The 22,887-nt window shown below is 41.0% G+C and overlaps 1 protein-coding gene across 2 annotated transcripts in view; it reads right to left on the bottom strand.

The window, feature by feature from the left end:
• Positions 1-22,887, bottom strand: part of olfm2a (olfactomedin 2a) — a 119,224-nt gene that overhangs the window by 8,649 nt on the left and 87,688 nt on the right. For both annotated transcript variants that reach the window (XM_053612475.1, XM_053612474.1), the window contains exons 2-4: positions 20,478-20,627; positions 12,952-13,107; positions 4,935-5,154 (exon numbers count right to left, since the gene is read on the bottom strand). In XM_053612475.1, the coding sequence (XP_053468450.1) occupies positions 4,935-5,154; positions 12,952-13,107; positions 20,478-20,627 (526 nt within the window). The remainder of the gene's footprint in view (positions 1-4,934; positions 5,155-12,951; positions 13,108-20,477; positions 20,628-22,887) is intronic.

The raw sequence follows: 22,887 nt of genomic DNA, 5'->3' as shown, positions 1-22,887 counted from the left end.
TTTTAATCGCGGGTTAGAATTCTAATCCCCCGATTTGTTAATCTGTGTTTAAAATTGAAGTGGTGCAACACAAGTCGATTTAAAATAAAGCCCAGATCAACAAATCCTAGATTAGCTCTAAACTGTGCCGAATTGAATCCTTATTGGTGCAACCCACCCTAAGTGCGTTACAATTTCTTCCAAATTTAACCGTATTCCTGTTTGCTCATTAGTGATTATAGACTATCCTTATTTGATGCTGCCTACCTGTGATTGAACCAGTGCTATGGATTACACCGATGATTTGGGGTTTGCCCTTAGCACTAACTTCCTGTTTCTGTTATCTAATGAATTTAACAGTTTCCGATACTTTCGATTCGGATACAGTTCTAGAATATAGTAACTCCTTCATTCACTCGTCATCGGTAACTGCTTTAACACGATTAGGGTTGCTGTGGATCCGGAGCGCATTCCAGACACACACCTTAGCGTCCTTTGCAGAGGATATACTCTGAATTGTTTGTTGTATTTTGATGGAATATTCGCCAGCTATATCTAGATCAAAACGAATGCTACCGTTAGTGCCTTCTTGTTTCCTCGCACACAGCCATTAGGTCCATGGAAGGACCAATAAAAGTTCAGTTTGTTATCACAAAGCAACCATCAGCTTCTGGCTGGATAACTTTCAATCCCATTAATGTGCATAGAAGTACTCCACGATTACCTGGTATACCCTTTATAAGATACTGTTAATAACCATTTCCATCCCAACAGAAGCATCAAACGGTTTCTTTGCGTTCCTTCAGATTGTTAAAGACAATAGAAAATGATGACCATATGGTTAATTATACAGATAACTGCCACTCTCTCACTGAAAGAATCAGGACGCTGTCGTGCTGTGAAGACAACCTGCGAGCATGATGGTGTTTACAATGGGGTTAAACAATGAAATATCCAAATTAGATTAAAAGGCATGAAAGTATGGTATGCAGCTCCTGCATCCAGAATCAGCGACTTGTTTTTCGATAAAACGAGCTTATTTATGCCTGAGTGAGGACAAATTACCTTTTCTCAGATGATCTGTACGCGCATGGCGTTTGTGATAAAAATAAATAAATAAATAAATAAAATACAGCAAGACAATTTGTCACATGCCAGTGCAGGTTTCGGAAAGTCAGTTCTGAAGCGATTAGCCCGAGCTACGATGACTCAGTGTTTGTGTTTGTATACGTCTGTAATTGGTTTATGAAAAAAGTTAGATTGGTCATTAAAAGGAACCTGGACGTAATATCCAAGCTAAATGGCTGATTAGAATAAAAAACGCGAGTAAGCACTAATTACATGCGGTAATCTGCATAATTCAAATCGTGCTAGCTTGGATTTGCATAATACTAATTGTAAGGGCGCAGTTTGCATAAATTTAGTTCCAGGTCACCATCTTTCATTCCTAACTACAGACATGTCCATTTCAGTTTGATTTAAACTCAGTGCTGTTCATTAATTGAAGACTTGATGGAGTTGGAGTTCTGCTGAAGCAGCGGAAGCTATGCAAGCACAGACAGCACTTCTAACATAGCGCAAGTTTTTTTTTTTTGCTGTTTGGACTCGGTCAGCAGCGAATGTCTGCAAGGATAGCCAGTCTGGTGTCTCATATGATGACATTTTTGCTTGGTGGTCAGATATTTCAAAAGGTCACTTACTCCTTCGAACCTAAGAATCTTGTTGCAGTAATGGCTGGTAATGATATTAGATGAGAGCGTTAAATCTAATATCTTGACAGTGAAGCTGTTAGGTTTTAGCAATGCATTAAATCAAGAGGTCTGACTGATGCCTTGATGAGAATGACGTGAGGCGGGGGAACTATTATAAAAGCACGCTTAGAATCATTTACGTAGCTGCATACTTGTGATTTCTAATTCGTGCCCGTATTCCATAATGAACACAGAACATGTTTTTCATTCAAACCAAAAAAAAAAAAAAAAAGCCCTGGACTAACGGTTCTGTCGGCTTGACAACGATTTCTCTTTCAAAAGCATTTTGTGGGAAAAAAAAAAAATTGTAACTGTTTTAAAATGATTAGGGTTGCTGTGGATCCGGAGTCTGTTCCCGGAACACCCGGTACACCGCTTAGAGTCCTTTGCAGAGACTTTATTCAGTGTGTAATAAACTGAATTGTTTGTTGTATCTTGATGGAATATTTGCCAGTTATATCTAGTGCTTAATTGTTTCCTTGCACACAGGCATGAGATCAATGGAAGGACCAATAAAAGCTCAGTTTATTATCACAAAGCAACCATCAGATTCTGGTCGGATAACTTTCAATCCCATGAATGTGTCTAGAAGTACTCTAAGATCACCTGTTATACCCTTTATAAGATAAAGTAAACAAGGTAAATAATTCACATTCATTACAACACATCACATGAATGCATTTCACACGCACCTCAATGCTAGGGATGTGTCTGAAAAATATCAGCCTGACATGATTGACAGTCAGTACGTTTACATGGACAACGATAATCTAATATTAACCCGATTAAGACGATAATCTGATTAAGAAACTAGCATGTAAACAGCGATTATTGATGAGCTTAATCCGACTAAAGTCACACTCGAAGTAAACACAAATCGAATTAAGACATGTGGAGTATTCCTGTTTTAGTCGCATAATGGACGTGCGTTACAGACACGTACACACCTTAATCACACTATTAACGTCGTGCGGGAGTTTTCACCGCATTTTGCGACAGGACACGTACACACACGGCAGCGCTCAACCGTTTAACGGCAAACAAGAGAGCACGGCTGCGTCCCAAACCGCGTACTTACCTACTATATAGTATATAGTAGGTGAAAGACATGTATCTCGGCTACTATATAGCAGGTAAGTGCGCGGTTTGGGACGCAGCCCACGGCTTCATGCAGTCGTCTATCTGCACGTACAGTATGACAAATAATTAACTGCGCTTGAAGCTTTCGTAAAATTAAACATGAAACACCCAGAACTGTATACGGTACCATAACGAAAACCAACTGTATGTCGATACGTGAAATTCTGGAGGGAACGTCGGACGGCGTGGCGCGGTGACGTAATGACGTGTGCCGTTAATCCATCTATGTTCTATGACATGTAAAACGAGAACATGAAAGGAATATTCGAAAAGCGACTCATGTAAACACCTTAATCAGAATATCGTCTTATTCAGAATACGGTCAATAATTAGATCACTGCTGTCCATGTAAACATAGTCACTGATAGCCTGCATGAATCTACAGTCTGGGCTAGAAAGAAATCAGCCAAGGCCTTGGTTCTCACTTCTTAAGTCCATTCTGTTTATTGTTCCTACAACCACTGGTGGTGCTGTAGTGCTCAGTTCCACAAAAAAAAAAAAAAAAAAACATTTGTTAGAATAATCCAAATGATACCAAAAAAAATCAGACCTTATTTTGATGTATTTTTATCTTTGAAAGACAGGGAGATGGACTTAGCCCTGCCTAATCTTTTTGGCAAAGGCTCCAATCCTGGATAACTAGAAAATGTGATTTGCTGGTTCAAACAAGTGCTAAAGCTGTCTAGTCGGTAATATAAAGGGACAAATTCCAAAGTAAGTACATCTATAAACGTTAAATGTCAGTGTTGCGAAATACAAAGAAATGTCATCCTAGATCTTGTCTGAATAAGTTGTTCTTTCGACTTTTGTGGGCGAGCTATTCTGACTGAAGGGTGAAACTGCCTCTGAGGAGCCAGGATATTGAAGCAGAGAGAATTTTTTACAGTTAAATCTCAGAGAAGGTCACACCAGGCCTCCTAAAGTTGCCATTCGGGTGAAGTTCTGAATCGAGGAACATGGATAATATGTTGCTGAACCCACACTAGGACACTGCAAAAAAGGAATTTCAAGAAAGTAAAAAAAAAAAAAAAAGCTTTGTTTCTGGGGAAATGAGTCTTGTTTTTTTTGTGTATGTAAAAAGAAACAATCTTATCAAGCCTGTTTTACATTAGAAAAGTCATCTCATTTTAAGAAAATCTATCTAACTTTGTCTTAAAAAGATATTCCAGCTAATATTGAGCAAGTTTTAACCGGCAACAAGTTAGAACAATGGTTTGCTTGTATAATATACCTGCAGAGGATCAAGACTAACACCACTTGCACACTTAAATTTTTCAATGAAACAGCTATGTGTCATGGGCTATGCTGAAATCCACACTGAACTACATTACCCATCAGCCCCAACTGATGTCACATGTCCCACTGATCCCTCACACCTGTTTTGTGTTACCCCTATAGACGTTCTAGTCTTTCAGCACCTAATTATCAAGCTTTTGTTGTTATTGTGTTTATATGCTGTCATGTGCCCTACAGCCGCGCTCATAGTCTGTATGTTTTTGCCTTGGGTCCATTGTTACGTTCATGGTTCTAGTTTTAACAGTTGTCGTCAAAACAAATGGTTCCTCAAGGGTTCTTGCGGGATGTTTGCCGTTTGTTTTAGCACTCTACATAGAACCTTTAGGAACAAACTGAAAGCATGTAAGCATCCAAAGAGATTTAAAAAGCAGTCATATACTTCTCACACTTGTCAGGAAATAATCGAGAATAGGAAATGGACTCATTTAACACTGGAAAGAAATATACAGGTTCATTTTATGTATTCCTTATATAATTTTTTCCAGTGATTAAAGCTGTGAAGCTCTGCGGCTAAAGGCTAATGAGACAACAGCAAATGGCTTGGATTGACATTGCAAGGCAATTGATGCAAAAGGTTCTGTTCATCTTCAGGTAATTATAGTCATATGAAAAGCTTTAAAGCTGCATAATTTGAAGATAATCAGTTCTCTATTTGGTATTAGGGCTTTCCTATCAGTTATCAGTGTGAATATGAGTGTTAGTAATGCGATCACACTCACTCCGCACCCACAGAAAAACAACAAAAAAAACATTCTCGCTAGTTCTCACCCAATTTCTGCATGCAGGAGTGCAGGCGTGTCTCCAATAACAGGACTCTCTGCCGGAGCTCTTCGTAGTCGTAGGCTCCCATCTCCTCCTGGATGGCCATGAGCACCAGCGACAGGTTCCTCACCTCGTCTCTGAGCCGCAGGATCATCTGCGCGTCCGTCTTATACTGCTCCAGCACCGGCAACAAGGGGAGCAGCTGAGTCACCTTGTCCTTTAGGTCCTAGCAGATAGACAGAGAAGGAACAGTTAGGCTTCATCTCATTTCACTTCTGTTACTGGTTCAGTTCTTCGGAAGATAAGAAACCAAACGGAAAATTGGCTGCAGTTCACCGGTTGTGTCCAATCCCATGCAGCCTGGAAAGGGTAAGGAAGATATGCACGCTCTTCGATATCACCTTCAATGAAGCAAATCAAGGAACAGCTATTCAAGCTTAAAGTGTACGTCTGATTCCATTTCCTGTATGTATGCTAAAATATCAGGTTAAACTGAAAGAAGTAAACTTGAACGGCTTTCAAGTGCCGTTGTAATTCAAATTGGTGCTTCAGAACTTTTTGTACCTGTCCCATGTCTTATGGACATCATTATACATAGATACATCATTATACATAGAATCATATATGTCATTCCCCTGGAGGTGGGTTATGCTCTACAGCAGCAGCATGTTCGCAGCAAATAGTTCATCTGTGTGTTTTTTGCTATGCAACTTTCCACACACTATACCCATTTCCAATGATCTATTGGATAAGGAACAAAAAATATGGTCGGAGTTTATTCATTTAGAAGAATTTGTTATGATATCCAACTTGGGGCTGTTCAATTCTGGAATATGTTGCTTCTATAGATTGCGCAAGAATGCGATGCTGTCTTTATACACTATTGAGCTTCATCAGTTAGTGTAAATAAAAGGCTGACGTTAATCTCTTCGTTGTTCTCCATGTTTAGCTAGCTAGCTAAGCTACTCTCAGGTTTGTGGAGATTTGGCGGAGGTGTGGCGTTTCAACATGATGCCACTCTGACTTTCTGTTTCAGAAGGAAATACAGGGCAGTGGTAGCTCAGTGGTTAAGGTGCTGGTCTACAAACCACAGCACCACCAAGCTGCCATTGTTGGGCCCTTGAGCAAGGCCCTTAACCCTCAATTGCTCAGGTGTATGAAAGAGATAAATGTAAATTGCTCTGGATAAGAGTGTTTGCCAATGCCAAATACCATTAATGTAATGTCAATGTAAATACATCAACATACAGAATCAAATCACAACTAAGAAGCCATTTCAGGGGGAGTTTAACTCAAAAATGTAGGGTTTAAATCTGTCCTAATCTATACAGTATGTTGAGAGTTCAATTTAAAACTGGTGATGTATAGAGTTCCAGATGCATCATAGTAAAGTCATTACAGATTTGATCTTTGGGTTTAGGTTAGGGCTTGTGCAATTTCATACGATTACAATCCAGTATCTAGTACACCAATCCAGTATCAACAGGAAACACTACATCCATTATTGTTACATGCAGTAAAGTATCGGGAGTATCGGCAACACTTTTCCCCGGTCAGGGTTGTAGTTTATCCTGAACACTGGGCGCAACAACCTGGATATCAAGTAACTTCATCTCCACATACACTACATGCACAGACAGTAATCCAAAATCAGGATCGAACTCTGGCCCGTGAAGCTGAGCTGCGGAAAAGCTTCAGAGGAACATATTTACATATGGTCAGATTGGTCATAGTTGAACAGTAGATAAATAAACAAATCAAATGGATCGTGCTTTGTAATAAAGCTATTCAAGGGTCTTGGTTTGGAAATTTAGCATGGCAGTGTGATCAACAGACAAAAGTAACAGTACACGCTGATGACTTACGGACATTATGACTACCATGGGGAAGTGTAATGTAGAGATGAGACCGAACACAAATACATTATCTGTAATGAACAGATGATGTGTTCTAAACAGATACAAGTATGAACAGGAGGCACACTATTTGCCATTTATTTATTTGCTTGCCAGAAAGGTTCACAAGGCATCTGTTCGAGACTAGAGTTTTGTATCAAGACTGGGATCCTGTGAGACACAACAACAAAAAAGAGTTACAAAAGCAGGAGGTTTTTGCTTTTAAATGGTCAGATATGAAACTTGCGGTACAAAGAAAGACCACACATTGACGTGAACACGAAAAATGCATTAACAGCATTCATTCATCCTTAGAAACTGAACTGCCTAGTCAGTGTTGCAGTCCATTAGTCCGCTGGTTTGTTTATAGTTTGGGAAATAAAACCAAATAAATTTGTCAGAAAATGGCGTGGGCAGGCTTATATATGAAAAAAACAAATCCCCTTCCAGATTAGGGCACGCCCACTTTTGGGTTTAAATCCAAATATAGATTCAGCTCTGAATATTTGGTGCAATAAACGGATACAGGTATAGATTGTGGCATTGCGTTACACCTCTAGTGTAAGGTATATGCTATGCTGGAACTATGTAAATTGATGAGTTTGTAAACTTGAACTTATATTTGCTTTAAGCTACAATCAGAAATCAATCTACAGTCAAGTACAAGTCAACTGTCTGCTATGAAGTTAGTGGGGCAGTTGTGGATCAGGTGGTAGAGCGGGTTGTCCATTAATCGTAGGGTTGGTGGTTAGATTCCCGGCCCACGTGACTCCACATGCCAAAGTGTCCTTGGGCAAGACACTGAACCCCAAGTTGCTCCCGATGGCAAGTTAGCGCCTTGCATGGCAGCTCTGCTACCATTGGTGCGTGAGTGTGTGTGTGAATGAGAACCAGTGTAAAGCGCTTTGGATAAAAGAGCTATATAAGTGCAGAACATTTAAAAGGTGTCATGACGGCTCATGGTTCAGTTTCTGCGTATTATGACTTCACTGTGCACTGAGGCATGAAGCCTCACAATGCTGACTTGTTTCAGACTGATGACTGTCCGTGTGGATTTTGCACACAGCTGTTGAAAATGTCCTCACTAGAGACTTATTTGGTTTCTGTCTGGGTAGAAAAAATGTTTGCAGTTAGTAAGCCCTTATGGGAAAAATCCACATGTGGAATCTGTGAGAAAGGACTTGGGAACAGATGGAGCAGTAGATCGGATTAATAATTAAAAATGAATGCGGATGTACAAAACAGCATGCAGTCAGGGAAGGCATGCTTTGGGAGAGAGGGAACTGTGTGTGCCTTAGGCTGTTTAACTGGGTAGTGTGGCAGTGCTCAACAACATGGGCATGTCCAGTCCAGCAGTTTTCATTCTAGGTTGTGTTTCTTCTGCCTGGTGTTGCAACCCACGGCTGTTAAACGCTTCTGTCAAAACTGTCCTTGGAGTCTCTACGCAAGATCAATTCTGGGTAGTTTGGTGGATGGTTCAGGTGGTAGCGCAGGTTGCCCACTAACCGTAGGGTTGGCGGTTCGATTCCCGGCCCACGTGACTCCACATGCCGAAGTGTCCTTGGGCGAGACACTGAACCCCAAGTTGCTCCCGATGACAAGTTAGCTCTGCTACCATTGGTGTGTGTGTGAATGAGAACCAGTATAAAGCTTTGGAACCCCTAAAGTTAAAAAAGCGCTATATAAGTGCAGACCATTTACCATTTACCATGATTTGATTCCTTGATCTGTAAGGGTAATGCCATCGCACATGGTTCAAGCTGTACCCAAGTCCACACCTCTGGTTTAGAAGGATGAATTATCAGTTTCCTGGTCCATACCTGGGTTCAAAAACACAGATTAAACATACCAAACTGTAGGTGTATCGTCCTTGAATGCTGGAAAATAAAATACAAAATGTGATAACATCTGTGGACACGTTTGAAATGTCTGCAATTACTCGGCATGTTGAAGAACTAAGTGAAGAGCATCAGTGGGCTTGATGATTTCTCTAACCAGTGATTAGTGGCACTCAGTGAACTCTAGATGATCACTTTCCCTCCTCAGTTTTCTTATTTCACTCAAAATCCCTCTTTCCTCTCCGATTGAGAGTCGTGCCAGCCTTGCAGAAGTGATCTCCAGTGAACCTCTGATTGGACCTCTTTTGATCAGACTGTATCTGCTCAGCTGAACCAGTATTCCTCTTTTCAAGTGCCAGGACTGGTCTCTTCTTTTCAAGCTCCATCAGCTCTTTCAGTCAGGGTGTAAGTACGGGAATTGTGGATCATCAGCATGGACATAGTTAAGGGGTGGCCAGTACCATTTTAGTGTACAGCATGGCCACCTCAGACATTAATATTGTTGTTGTTGTCAGTGTGGTTACCAATGCCATATGATGCAAAACTATAGGACTTGTTAAATTTTGCTGTGAAAGGCATCAGTGTAAATAACAATGGAATGCCCACTTCAACATCCATCCAGCCATCCATCCATTTTTCTTTACCACTTATTCTTCACAGGGTCGCGGGGGAACCTGAAGCCTTTCCCACGGGACTTGGGGCAAAAGGTAGGGGACACCTTAGGCAGGGTGCAAACTCATCACAGGGCACAATCACACACTCACACAAACTATGGACAATTTAGAGATGTCAATCAGCATTCAACACATGGTTTTGGACAGGGATAGGAAACTGGAACACCTGGAGGAAACCCAGCACAGGGAGAACATGCAAACTACACGCAAACAGGGCAAAGGCAAGAATCGAACCCATAACCCCAGAAGTCCGAGGCAAACGTGTTAACCACTAAGCCACTGTGCCGCTGCCCACTTCGGCATATTTGGGGAATTTGAAAGTTCATTTCATTATCGAATGATGAGTCAACAAGTGTAATGTCCCACAGGTTCAAGCACATATAGCTAGTTAACAGAGAAGTCAAACAATTCTCTGGTCCCACTGACCACGCCAAATAAACAGGCGAGCAAACATCGGTCAAAATTTTTTCTTTTTTTTAATGTCAATGACATTCATTATTTGGAGGCATAACACTGGATCTTCTTCAGACCAATATTAGCTGTAGTTAGCTAATGATATTGACTTTGTAATGTTGGCATACTTCATAAGATGTAGCCTAATGTTATGTTCACTATGCCTTTTTTAGTAGCTTGCTAGATAGCGAAAAAATGTAACTTATGTGTGTGGCTTTTCTGTCCAATAGGACTCCTACTCAGGCCATACACAGATTGGTGGAGCCTCATTATGTCATTTTCCATAGATGCAGGTTAGTATTTTGCCACCCAAAGTAAGTCATTGGGTCTAACATGGCCACCCCACTGTAAAAGGTCTGGCTGGTGCAATAGCTCACACATCATGAACACGATTAGGTATCTAAAGGGGAATGAGGAATCAGTTGTGTATCTGTACTATTGGTAGCCACAGGAGGTGTGGCTGCTTCTTCCTTGTTAAGGTTTGCTGTAAATCTGGTGATGGAGCGCCTCTCAGACTAGCGGCGCTGCATCATAAATCTCATTTTCCCGTTTTGAGTCATGAAAATTTGGTCTCATTAATCTGCCGGCCTGCCACGGGCGACTTTGAGCTCCCCACATTCATCAGTTGCTCGTGGTAAAATAAAGCCTGCCTTCTGCAGACCAGCCCTTTGAACCAACACACAGCACCACAGCAAGACTTCCCTCAAAAAGTGACTTTTATTCTTTCTTCACTGAAAATCTATCGATAGATGAACTGCGATTCTGAGGACATGTTCTGAATAATTCTCTTTGCAATGATGATTACAGAGGTGAAGTGACAGGATTGAGTTTAGACTCGTAGAAGACTGGACCCTTGAGGCAGACATACTATCCCCTATCCCAGGCTCTCCTCCTATCATTAGGCAAGAAGGACTTGGGTGGAATATTAAAACCTGCTTTAGCATACACGCTAGAGCTCAGGCTAATCTCGGATCCTGGAGGATGAGTGGGTCGCCGAATGCGACATGGTTTTAAGGAGATGAAAATGTGCACTAATCGCAGGCCCTTCTTAGTCTTTTGGAGATAAGTGGGGCATAACTGCTAATATGTGTGTGTGGCTTATCACTAAAAAAAAAAAAAAAAAAGGATGCGGGAGCAGAGAAAGGCTTTTATCCACACAAACACACACTCATGTGTGCAGAAGAAATAATTATTACAGAAAGAAACCCTCAATCTCGCTTTAGGTCTTCATTTAAATGCCTTTGAAATCCCTCTATGGACAAGCGCTAAAGGGCTTGGTTAAACACAGAAATGAGTTGTGTGGGTTTTAGTGTTTGTGCATCTCTGCCATTTGCAAAGGGCTGTGCATACACCATAGTGCCTCAGTGCCTGTACAGTTTGGCCCTTTAACCAGTTTCAACTAATAAGCGAGTCACCAAACCTTACACAAGTTAATCAGGGATGTTTTCACCTCCAGGTTCTAAAGTACTGCCTTAGGATAGGAGAGCGACTGAGCAATTCTTGGTTAAAAAAAATGATTTATAATCTAATGTCATTTGCGAAGTAAGATCGCACAGCGTTACATACAGTATTTATGGCACCCAGTTTATCATGATGCTGCTCCTGTTATTCGGTTTTTAATTTCTTTGTATTGTCCCATGTATTCAGTGTACTGCTGTTCTACTATAACTGGACCGCCTGCACATATACCTCTGCCACTATACTGTTTATATATATATCTACGAGGCATTGTCCTCTATAACGTTTTTGAAAACTGCATGAGTGCCAATGTGTTGTGAAAACCCCATCTCAGATGCTTCTATTCAGGAAACATCAGTCAACCTCAGAGACGTGAACTGGACGCGAGACATTTGTATAATCCGTATGGATAGCCCAGAAAATCAATCATGTGCATAAATATTGACACAACATTTGGAGTTTACAACCATCACAGAAAGGTTTCCACTACAAATACCGTTTAAAACCATCAACTAATCATTAAAACCATTACCATTATTGGTTCTTAGTGGTATCCACTGCACATAACATGCCACCAATAGAAGGCAACAAATTACCAGTAGAGACCCATAGGGACATTTACCGTTCCCATTAAAACCAATACAATTCCCATTATAACCATTAAAACCATAACAAATGGTTACTTTGCTATATGCTGTCCATTGGATGGTTCTAGAATGATATCATTGAGAGTATGTCATTTGTATCAGATTGCATCTGTCTTTTTTATTGTGTCATCGTGTCATGCTAGTGCGATTCTGGTGGGTTTTAGAGCAGCTTCACCTGAGTGACTCATCATGGAGGAAATAAAGATGTACAGACTCAAAGTGTCTGACTCATTTCTGCTTCTGGGATGTTTATATAAACAAATAAAAACATAGATGTTCTTACCGGATGGACGGTTATGTTCTTTATTAGTCATGATTTTGGGTTTGGAAGCTAGCAAGTAATGCTAGTCAGTGAGCTGGATGCTAACTTTTGAAAATACAGAAGCATACTCTGTAAGGGACATATCGGATCAGTCGTGCAACATCAATTCGTAAAGGTAGCGCTGTGGTGGATGATGAGTCGGATGGTGGCTAGCTAGCATAGCGAAACTGCTACGATCTTAGCTATGTTAAACAACACAGAGCAACACACAGGAGAAAAAATCCTACAGCGCATTAGCATTCACAGGTCAGAAACAGTTTAGAAATCAAAGTATAATAAATCCTTTGTGATGTGTTTCAGGCCAGCAGTGTAATCTCTGAATAATATTTAGTGGGAAAAGTGGATACTGAGGACGAATGGATGATTTAGCGTCAGATTTCACCCACCAGAATGCGAATCTTGACTTTTATCAGCTGGCTCTGCAGTATAAAGTGCATTTCTGTATTTGTAATACACAAAAAAGTAATACTGTAGCAATATTCTGCTGCATATTACTCCAGCTTGCAGTATTTTGTCTTTTTTTATCTATATATATTGTGCGTTTTGGGTTGTTTTTTTTTATACAAACAATTTGCTGTTGTTCGTATTTTGCCTTGCCAGACCTCCATCTATATTTCAATTCAGGTCAAACCTATGCTACTGGAGGCTCGACATTTCATCTCACTGTAAATACTGATATGGATATGGTGTCTCAGTGTATATATGAATGAGATTAAAATAAATATGGACTCGATACCTGAAAGCTCTTGGGGTTGAGGCTGCGTGGGTTTTCTGAAGCCGTCTTCAATCTCCCGTCCACCGTTTTCATCAGGTTCTCCGTGTCCCTGACATACTGTAAATCCCGGTACGTCCTTAAATCCAGCACCTCCATAGACTGGGTAATGTTCTGGACCTGTCAATCACACACACACACACACACACACAGGGACACACTGAGGTCACTGCAAGTTAAGCCTTTGAGTTTGTTTGGGTCTGAAAGGATCATATGGCCTCAAGAGCTTTCAGCCACAGGAAGATGTCCCTACATAAGCTCTACACACACACAGTATGGAGCGCTATTATAAAAAGAGCCAGTAGAAGCTGTTATTTTCTAAAGGCATCCTTGAGATCTCGTGCTGAGAGGGACTGACCCCAGGTGTCCTCATTAGTGTGTGTTTCGTAAGACAGAGGTGTTCGAGCCTCACAGCTGGTGCCTGAGCCCCCATACACACCAACACACACATTGTCCGATTTGATAATGTGTGCGTGTGTGTGCGTGTGTGTGCGTGTGTGTGTGTGTGTGTATGAGTTTCCAGACCAGCCAACATTCACACATTTGATGTAGGAGCTCTACACTTTAAAATCAGTCAAAAGTGTCTTCTTTTGTTCCCCCTAATAAAAACTATAGATCAGCCAGTCGACATGAATCTGGACTGATTGCGTAGGCGTTCCGAACTCTCCAACACGAACATACATCACTTCACGTGTTCCCGTTCGAAAGATATGCTAATGTGGCACGCTCGCTTCCTGTCGAGGTAAATGGAGAAATCTTGAGTTTGAATGTGAAATAAAATCTATAAATGGAGGTTTCACTTAGCTCACATTAGACATGTAGTGTTTATAATTCAGATTAGTTAACTGTATTTATTACAGATGCCCGTGAAGGACCCGTACAGGTCCCTCTAGGATTTTTGCTATTTTGGAAATGAAGCAGAAATTAACACAATTTTCTGCAGATTTGGGACAAGACCCGTCGAACATGAGTACAGCTAAAGAGGTCTCGTTTACCAACAGGCATCACTGTGAACGAGCATGCAAAAACGGTTACACGCGATTGCGATTTCGCAGATTCGAGTAGATATCCACAAAAAAAAATCAAATAAAAAAAATTCAATCACCGAAAGCTCCGCAAACTGCATCGCAAGTTTTGAAAAGATCAAGCGTTTTTGGCCACGACAGTCACAAAAAAGCTCTGCGAAATCGCGTACGGACTGAAAACACGGCTCTTTCAGCTGTCCGGCTGCGAGAGAAAAGCGGCTGAAAACAAAAACAGAAGATTCCATAGGGACAGAATGTGTGGTTAGCTGATTACAGTAGAAACAATTTAGAATATAGGCAAATTTATGTAGTACTTCAAATTACTGGGTTAATATAAACAACTATTCGATTATTAAACTTAGATCTAGATATTTTACACATTTCTGTCTTTTATTTATTTATTTATTTATTTATTTATTTACTTTGATCATGCAGCAGGTACAGTAACGTTGCCGCTTCACGGCTCCTGGATCCCGGTTTGATCCTGAGCTCGGGTTTCTGTCTGAGCACATGTGATCTGTGAGGTTCTCATGTGATCTCCATGTTCATATGGGTTTCCTCAGAGTTCCCTGGTTTCATCTGACCTACCAAAAACATGCTGGTAGGTGGACTATATATATGCAAAAATGCCCCGGGTGTGAATGAGTGTGTGAATGTATGAGCATGGTGCCCTGTGACAGACTGCTGTCCCATCCAGTGTGTATTCCTGCCTCACACCCAGTGTAATATTCAGGTATATGGTCCATCCATCCATCCATCCATCCATTTTCTGTACCACTACACAGGTTTGTGGGGAATCTGGAGTCAATCCCAGGGGATTCAGGGCAAAAGGCGGGGACACCCTGGACATCGTGCCAACCCATCGCAAGGCACAATCACACACACCCTCACACACCCATTCACACACTACGGACAATTTAGAGATGCCACTCAGCTTACAACGCATGTCTTTGGACGGGGGGAGGAAACCGGAGTACACAGAGGAAACCCCCGAAGCACGGCGAGAACATACATGTAGAGCACACAGGCAGTACAGTACAATCTACAGTACGCTTTACAAAATATTTATTTCTAACGTAATTTAGAAAGTGTTTAAAGACACTGTTTGTCTGAGCAGCAGATGATCGCCGAAGAAAATCTTTCTGTTTACACGTTTTACTTTTCTCCCTCTTCCTGGTACTACTCGTTATTCCTCATCCGGTGGGCAAGTTTCAGGGAATCTCACTGTACATCCTGTTAGACAGGATTTTATTGGCTCACAGAGAGTGATTAAGTGTGTATCGTAAATGGCTACCAGTCTGAAAAAAGAGGTGGATTCAGGCGCTCATTGATATCTTCAGACTCCCTCGTCTATTTACCGTCTCCTTTCAGCTCCCGGGGTAAAGCAATTCCACCTAAACATGATATCAATATCTAGATACCCTGGACACCCTTTGCCTTTCTTTTCCTCTCTCTTCCTGTCAGTCTGAGGAGTTCTTGGTCAGCTGGCGGTATAGTGGCGCGTCTCTGAAGCTTTCACATGACGTCTTTGAGGTGTGTGCGGAATTTTAATGGCAGCGGTTTGGAGAGGAAGTGTGCGACCACAGTCGGGCTACATGGAGAGAAATATAGACTTGGAGATGGAGAGATGAAGCCGAGAAGATAAAAATGTCGATGGAGTAGAAAATCAGATAGGCGAGGCAGGAGAGAGATGGATTAGCAGATAACAGGGCCAGAGGTTAAGAGTCGTTCACAGAGGCACACCATTGATTAAACTGCAGGTCTGTTGGGTCAACAGCACAGCTCTTCCTTAGCATCACCTCTCTCCTTTCTCCTTTCCTTGCCTCTATCTATCCCTCCGATTTCACACTCCCTTCTTTCGCTCTCTCAGACCTCAGGTCTCCATGCATCGGACATAATAAGCAGCCCTTGGCGATACTCCCATATAGATTCCTTTCCCTCAGCACAAATGCCATTGTGTCCTCATTAGTGTTGAGATTCACTGCTGTGGTCAGTACACTACTGTCCTTCGATGCAATCTATGTGATGTATGTCTGAGTGTGTGTGTGTGTATATATATATATATATATATGTATGTGTGTGTGTGTGTGTGTGAGTCACTTTGTGTGACCATCTTAATATAGGCAAATATAGGCACATTCATCTAATATTTTCTCCTCATGAGATTATTATAAAACAAATAGAAGACCATTAGGCCTACATTCATTTCAAGATTGAAATGATCATTCTTTAATGAGATAATTTGGCTAATTTCAGGCAGTAAGTTCTAGAAGAAAAGAAAAATCTGCTAATAAAGTAGAAAAATATTGCATTCATTCATTCATTCATTCATTCTTCTTCAGTAAGCTCTTTATCCTGGTCAGGTTCATGTGGGAGACTGGGAGCCTATCCTGGGAAGACTGGGAGTGAGATGGGATGCCAGTCCATCAGAGTACCACACACACACACACACACACACACACACAGACATTCATTGAGTCGCCAATCCACCTCATGTTTTTTTTTTTTTTTTAATATGAGGTGGAAAAACCTGGTCAGAAACCCACATGAACATGCAAAGAACATGCCTCAAAGGCAGTATCCCGAGCTCAAGCTCGAACCGGGAACCCTAGGGATATGAGAGAGCAATGCACCACCAGGATTCCCCGAATTAAAACACTTCAAGGCTGAAATTAGTTCAACGACTAGATATAAGTATAACTAATGGTATGTTTGTTTATATTAATCTTCTCTTGAGATAGAAGAAAATCTGTGTATATTAAGGGAATAACGCAATGCCATTATCTGTATCTGTTTATTGCTCTCAATGGAGCTGCGGCTCAGTATATGAAAGCATATTTCTACTGTTTGAGCAGATATACGGTAGAAATATGGTTTTATTTTGGAGCTCAGTAAAGCACTGGTTAGGTCAGGTTACTGGAGCAAACCACTGATGGGAAAATTTTTTATAGTGCTTCCACTTTTAGTATCACATTAATGAACTTAGTCTTGGTTCTGAGAGCAGGGTTGCCAGGTTGAGGATATAATGTCCATGTATTGCAGATGTATACTGCAAATCTGAAAGGCGCACCATGGTTAATTTGTTTCCCATGAAAACACTGAGAAAATGTTTAGGAATAATGCGTTTCGGAAAACTCCACCTACTGTTCGTATCTGTATTTGTGTTTATTTAGGATGCATTATCTGTTCAATCCGAATAATGTTTTCATATTCCGTTATGTTCGTAGTGTAGAGAGTTAATGGAGACCTGATATTTTATTCCACTGTATTTCATGTTGTCTTTCCCTGTTTATCAGATTTCACATTAACCCTATTCACAAGTTTGGAAGTCAAGATGATCTGATAGCTCAAGTTGTGATGCAATGGCGGAGGATGCTTTTTAATTCAATGGAGAGCAAAGGTATTTGGTCGAAAATCCATTGTTTATGTTCTCAAGATTTAGATTAAATTTCATGCATAGTGAACATGAGTGTCAAGACCTAGACTTTCCATCCCTGCTGAAAAAAAAACTACAATATTAAACCATCACAGAAATTCTAATGGTTTCCACTACAAATCCCATTACAAACCATCAGCTAACCATTAAAACTATTACCATTACTGGTCCTTAATGATATCCATAGACATAACATGCCACCAATAGAAGGTAATAAATTACCAGTAGAGACCCACAGGGACATTTATAGTTTCCATTAAAACCAAAACAATTCCCATTAGAACCATTAAAACCATTACAAATTCTCTGAGGGATTCTATTGTTGTTTTGTTGTTGTTGTTGTTGTTTTCCAGCAGGGATCTTAGCATAGATTTTAGCATCTCTGATGCTAAAATGTCTACTACAGTGAAATTTTAACTGTAGCCTTTCTTTCTTCTTCTTCTACTTTTTTTTTTTTTTAGTAATTTAACAACATATTCAAGAAAATGTTGATATTCTTAACAATTTTGACTTGTTTCCACTTGATATTTTCAAAGCAATAACTTGTGTCCATCTCTGATGCTAACATGCTAAGAAGGATTCTGCAATGAGATTTTAGTCATATAGTTATTTTAAAAGTAATTTAACAAAACATCTGAGGAACATTTTGATATCCGTGACGATTTTGTCTTTGTTTCGATCTTTCGATCTTTGTTGCCAATATGCTAAAAAGTCCACTACAGTGAAATTTTAGTCATGGAGTCATATTTTTAGTAACTTATCAACAAATCTGAGGGAAATGTTGATATTCGTGATGATTTTGTCTTGTTTCTGTTTGTTTTTTTGCTAAGATGCTAAAAAAGTCCACTACAGTGAAATGGAGCCTTGTTCTTCAGCATTTGATCAACACATCTGAGGGAAATGTTGATATTCTTAACAATTCTGTCTTGTTTCCACGGTCACTCTGCCTTTACGTTGCCCCTTCTAATGCAAGACTTCCCAGCTATGTGCTAGCAAGCTAAATCATACGGCTCTGTCATTAGTTCTCTATCCTGTGCAGCGTCCATATTTTCCTGTTGCTTAGCAACAATGTTCTCATAACTTTAAAGTCTTGAATGTTGAGGTTGTTGAATGTTCACCAGCCAATGTTTGTGATATTGTTTGTGTGTTCTCATAGCAGTAGACAGACTGTGTGACAATTTGTGTGTGTGTGTGTGTGTGTGTGTGTGTGTGTGTGTGTGTGTCTCTCTATGTGTGTGTGTGTGTGTGTATGTGTCTCTCTATGTCTGTGTGTATGTGTGCGCGCGTTTGTGCATGCGCTCCAATTCCTGCTTTTTGGATTATTTTTAACTTTTTTTTTTATTATGTTTCCCTCCTACTCTTAGTCAGACGGGGACAACGGGAAAAAGAATTCAAGGGGAAGACTAAATGAATCCAGTTTCATGGCGGTATTTAGGACATGCTCTCTTTTAGAAGCACGCCTACCTCATGTACTCTCACAAACTTTCTCTAATGCAGAACACCAATGACTATTAGTCGAGTGCGTGTGTGTAGGTGAGCTGTGTTATGGATTAAAATACATTATCTGCATCTGTGTGTGTGTGTGTGTGTGTGTGTGTAAGATTTAAGGATATTTCCGGTGACACAATAACAAATGTAGATTGACACTTTGACACTATTTGTAATAAAGGAATAAAACATGAAGGAAATGTGGTCATAAGAAAATAATCAGCATGGTTCCCGTGGAGATGATAACTTCTCCTGTCGTGTTTTCTTCCTCTTATACCACAGCAACAACCCCAATTCCGAAAAAGTTGGGACAGTATGGAAAATGCTAATTTAGTACAAAGAGGAGTGATTTGTAAATGTACTTTGACTTGTATTTAAACAAAAAAACATATAAAGACAAGTTATTTGATGTCTTATCTAATCAACTGTATAGGTTTTTTGAAGATAAACGTTTATTTTGAAATTGATGCATGTGACACGTTCCAAAAAAGTTGGGACAGGGGGAATTTAGGACTAATAGCGATGTGATGAGTTGAAATAAGAAGGTGATGTGAAACAGGTGAGGCAATCGTCTAATCAGAGTATATAAGGAACCTCTAAAAAAGGTCTAGTCTTTCAAGAGCAAGGATGGGTCGAGGATCAGCGATCTACCAACAGACGTGTCAGTGAATAATCCAACGCTTTGAGAAGATCAGTCCCCAAAGATAAATCTGTAGGATTTTGGGCATTTCACCTTCTACAGCACACAATGTAATTAAAATATTCAAGGAATCCGGTCAAATCTCGGTGCGTAAAGGGCGAGGCCGAAAACCACCTCTGAATGCGCGTGATCTCTGATCCCTCAGACGTCACTGTCTTAAAAACCATCATGAGTCTGTAATGGAGATCCTGACATGGGCTCGGGAATACTTTGGTAAACCTTTGTCAGTCGACGCCATTCGCCACATACCACATGATCCAAAGCACACCACATCATCTGTCAAACATGTGGAGGCAGTGTCATGGCATGGTTCATGTACTGTATGGCTGTCAATGGAACTGTGTCATGAGTGTTTATCGATGATGTGACTGCTGACAGAAGTAGCAGAATGAATTGTGAAGTGTATAGAGCTATACTTTCTGCTCAAATTCAGTCAAATGCTGCAAAACTGATAGGACCCACAAAAAGAAAGACCCACAAACAAGCAGGAACAGAAGGCGACTGAAGTAAAGGCCCGGCAAAGCATCTCAAGGGAGGACACTCAGCCTTTGATGATGCCTAGGGTTTCCAGACTTAAGGCAGTCATTGACTGCAAAGGATTTGCCTCCAAGTATTAAAAATAATCCTAATGTTTATGATGTCGGTTTGTCCAATTACTTTTGAGCCTGTGAAAATTGTAACTCTGGTATGTTTGCAGTACCTACATTCTCCTACGGATTTGTTGTAGTACCAGATCATAACAGTCTGTCTGTATGTGTATGTATACAGTATGTGTAGTCTGTTGATTTAGCACGTGTCAGCGAGAGATAGCTGGCTTTGAAGTGTGTTTGACAACACACACCTTCTCCATGAGCTGGCGGAGCTGGCGGCTGCGTGGGTCTCGATTACACATGTTCTGGGCAGGGGCCACAACCGTGCAGATACACTTCCCATCTGCATCCTGCGCTGAGCTGTAGATCTGCCAGCCTTCCTCCGGGCTTGGGTACAAGGCCTAGAGAGAGAGACAGACAGAGACAGAGAGAGAGTATGTAATCAAAAGCGCAAAGGGAAATGGTGAGAGAGGGGAAGGGTTGAAGTAAGGATGCATCTGTTTGTGAGCGGCGTAGCTCCTAATCAGTTTGGACACTCGGTGGAAAGGGAGATGCTTGGAATCGATGGAGCTGCTCTCTGCACAGGGAGTGTGTGAGAATAGATGCATCTCTTTTAGCTCTATTAGAAATGCTTGCCAGCAGACACACACACACACAAACGGCTATACACGACACAGCAAGGCGATGGGAATAAAACAGATTGAAAGGAAGCACCAGACTCTTTCTTACTCTCTCTCTCTCTCTACTCAGAAGCGCTACCTCGCTCGCCCTCACTCTTTCTCCACACATTGGATTAAAATGTCTTGGTGGACAGGATGCTATGTGATAAGGGTGTAAACTAGCTACCTCCATGTGTGCTAGCAAAGCTTTCTGTCACATCTTATTACCACCACTGACCCCACAACCTTCTTCTGCTTCTCGCTCTCTTTCTTTCGCCATCATTTTCCCTTTCTCTCACCTCCTTCCATTTTCACCTTCATCCCACAATTTCTGCTACCGTTTATTATCCCGGTGTCCTCTTCTACCCCTTTCCATCTTCATCCTGTCTCCATTTCCCTCCCCTGTGGCTTTACCCTACGCATCTCTGCGTATCTCTATCCCTATTTTCAGCACCGAGTTCTCCATCCCTAAAAATAAACTTAACCTGAAAGGACACTAAAGTGTAACAATCCGAAAATACAGTGCAAGTGTGTTCCGTGTCCTACTAGATTACCACACACACATGACTATTTCTTATATCTTTTCCTATTTAAGGATCATGCAGTGCTTGAGGCTGTGCTAGACACTTTCTCTTTGGTTCTTTATTTACAGACTCCCCTGGGTGTGGCCAGGTTGGGGGGGCACAGGGTATCAGCTGCCACCCTTGAAATAAGCCTAAGCCTGAAAACTGCCAGCCCATGCAGCCTAAATCAATCATATTTAGCTCGTGTTGATGTAAATCATAATTGTAGCACTGTATGTATTTTTGACCAAATTCCTTTCAAAAAATGAATTCCAGAACCTTTCGTCCTTCTGAAGGAACCGTTAAAGGTTCTATCTAGAACCCTACAAGAGAGCATTTCCCTATCTGAAAGAGTTCCAAGTACAGTAGAAATTCCGAACCAAGGAAACTGGCAATTTCCAAAGACCCCTCGAGGAACCATTGTCTCAAGAGTGTGTTTGGAACTATAGAGTACTTACGATGAATCCAATAAATGACTCATGACTCAATATCATTTATACCACAGTACTGTTGAATTCTTGATTCTGATTGGTCAGAAGGTATTACTCTGACAGTAGTCCAGGTTTATATTAATGCACTCGTTCTTTGACATATCAAATAAAAACTGTAATCATTGGTATAAGAGGAGGGGGGCATGGTGGCTTAGTGATTAGCATGTTCGCCTCATGCCTCCGGGGTTAGGGGTTCGAATCCTGCCTCAACCCTGTGTGCATAATCTCCTCGTGCTTTGGGGGTTTTCTCCAGGTACTCTGGTTTCCTCCCCCAGCACTGTAGGTTGATTGGCTTTTCCAAAATTGTCCACAGTATGTGAAGGCGTGTGCAGCTGTGCCCTCTGATGGGTTGGTACCCCGTCAACAGCATTCCTCGCCTTGTCCTTAACTACGACCCTGTCTAGGATAAGCGCTGTGTAAAATGGATGGATGGATGGTATAAGAGGAATAAAACGTTTAGGGACATGTTGTTATAGGAAAATGATCAGCTTATGGGTGGTAATGGTAAATCTCCATCACACCCCCAAATTTATGTTTTATTCCTTGCATATTTTGCACCAAGGATCAAACCAGATACTCTGCAAATGAAAGATTATTCCATAAGTAATCCAGTTATGTCACCTTTTATTGTGCTCTTTGTCACCTTTGACATACTTCTTTTGTGTCTTTTGAATTCAGCACTGTGATCTTCATTTGCTGCGTGCACACTTTAGGATTCATTTGAACAATTACACAATAATGGAATAGGCAATAGACATTATGCAGTAGATGCACTGCACCAGCCAAACATTTTCTCATTTAGCTGATGCTTTTGCCCAAAGCCCACCTGTAAACAGGGTCTCTGCTGCAGCCATTCGGATGATGGCTTTGTTCAAGGGGAGCAGAGGTAGTGGCATGCAGGAGCTGGGGCCTTTTTACCCAATTTTCAACTAATTCCATTTATGTGAT

This window comes from Ictalurus furcatus, chromosome 24 (assembly GCF_023375685.1).
Source record: "Ictalurus furcatus strain D&B chromosome 24, Billie_1.0, whole genome shotgun sequence".
Lineage (NCBI taxonomy): Eukaryota > Metazoa > Chordata > Actinopteri > Siluriformes > Ictaluridae > Ictalurus > Ictalurus furcatus.
This window is presented reverse-complemented; position numbering and strand designations above follow the sequence as displayed.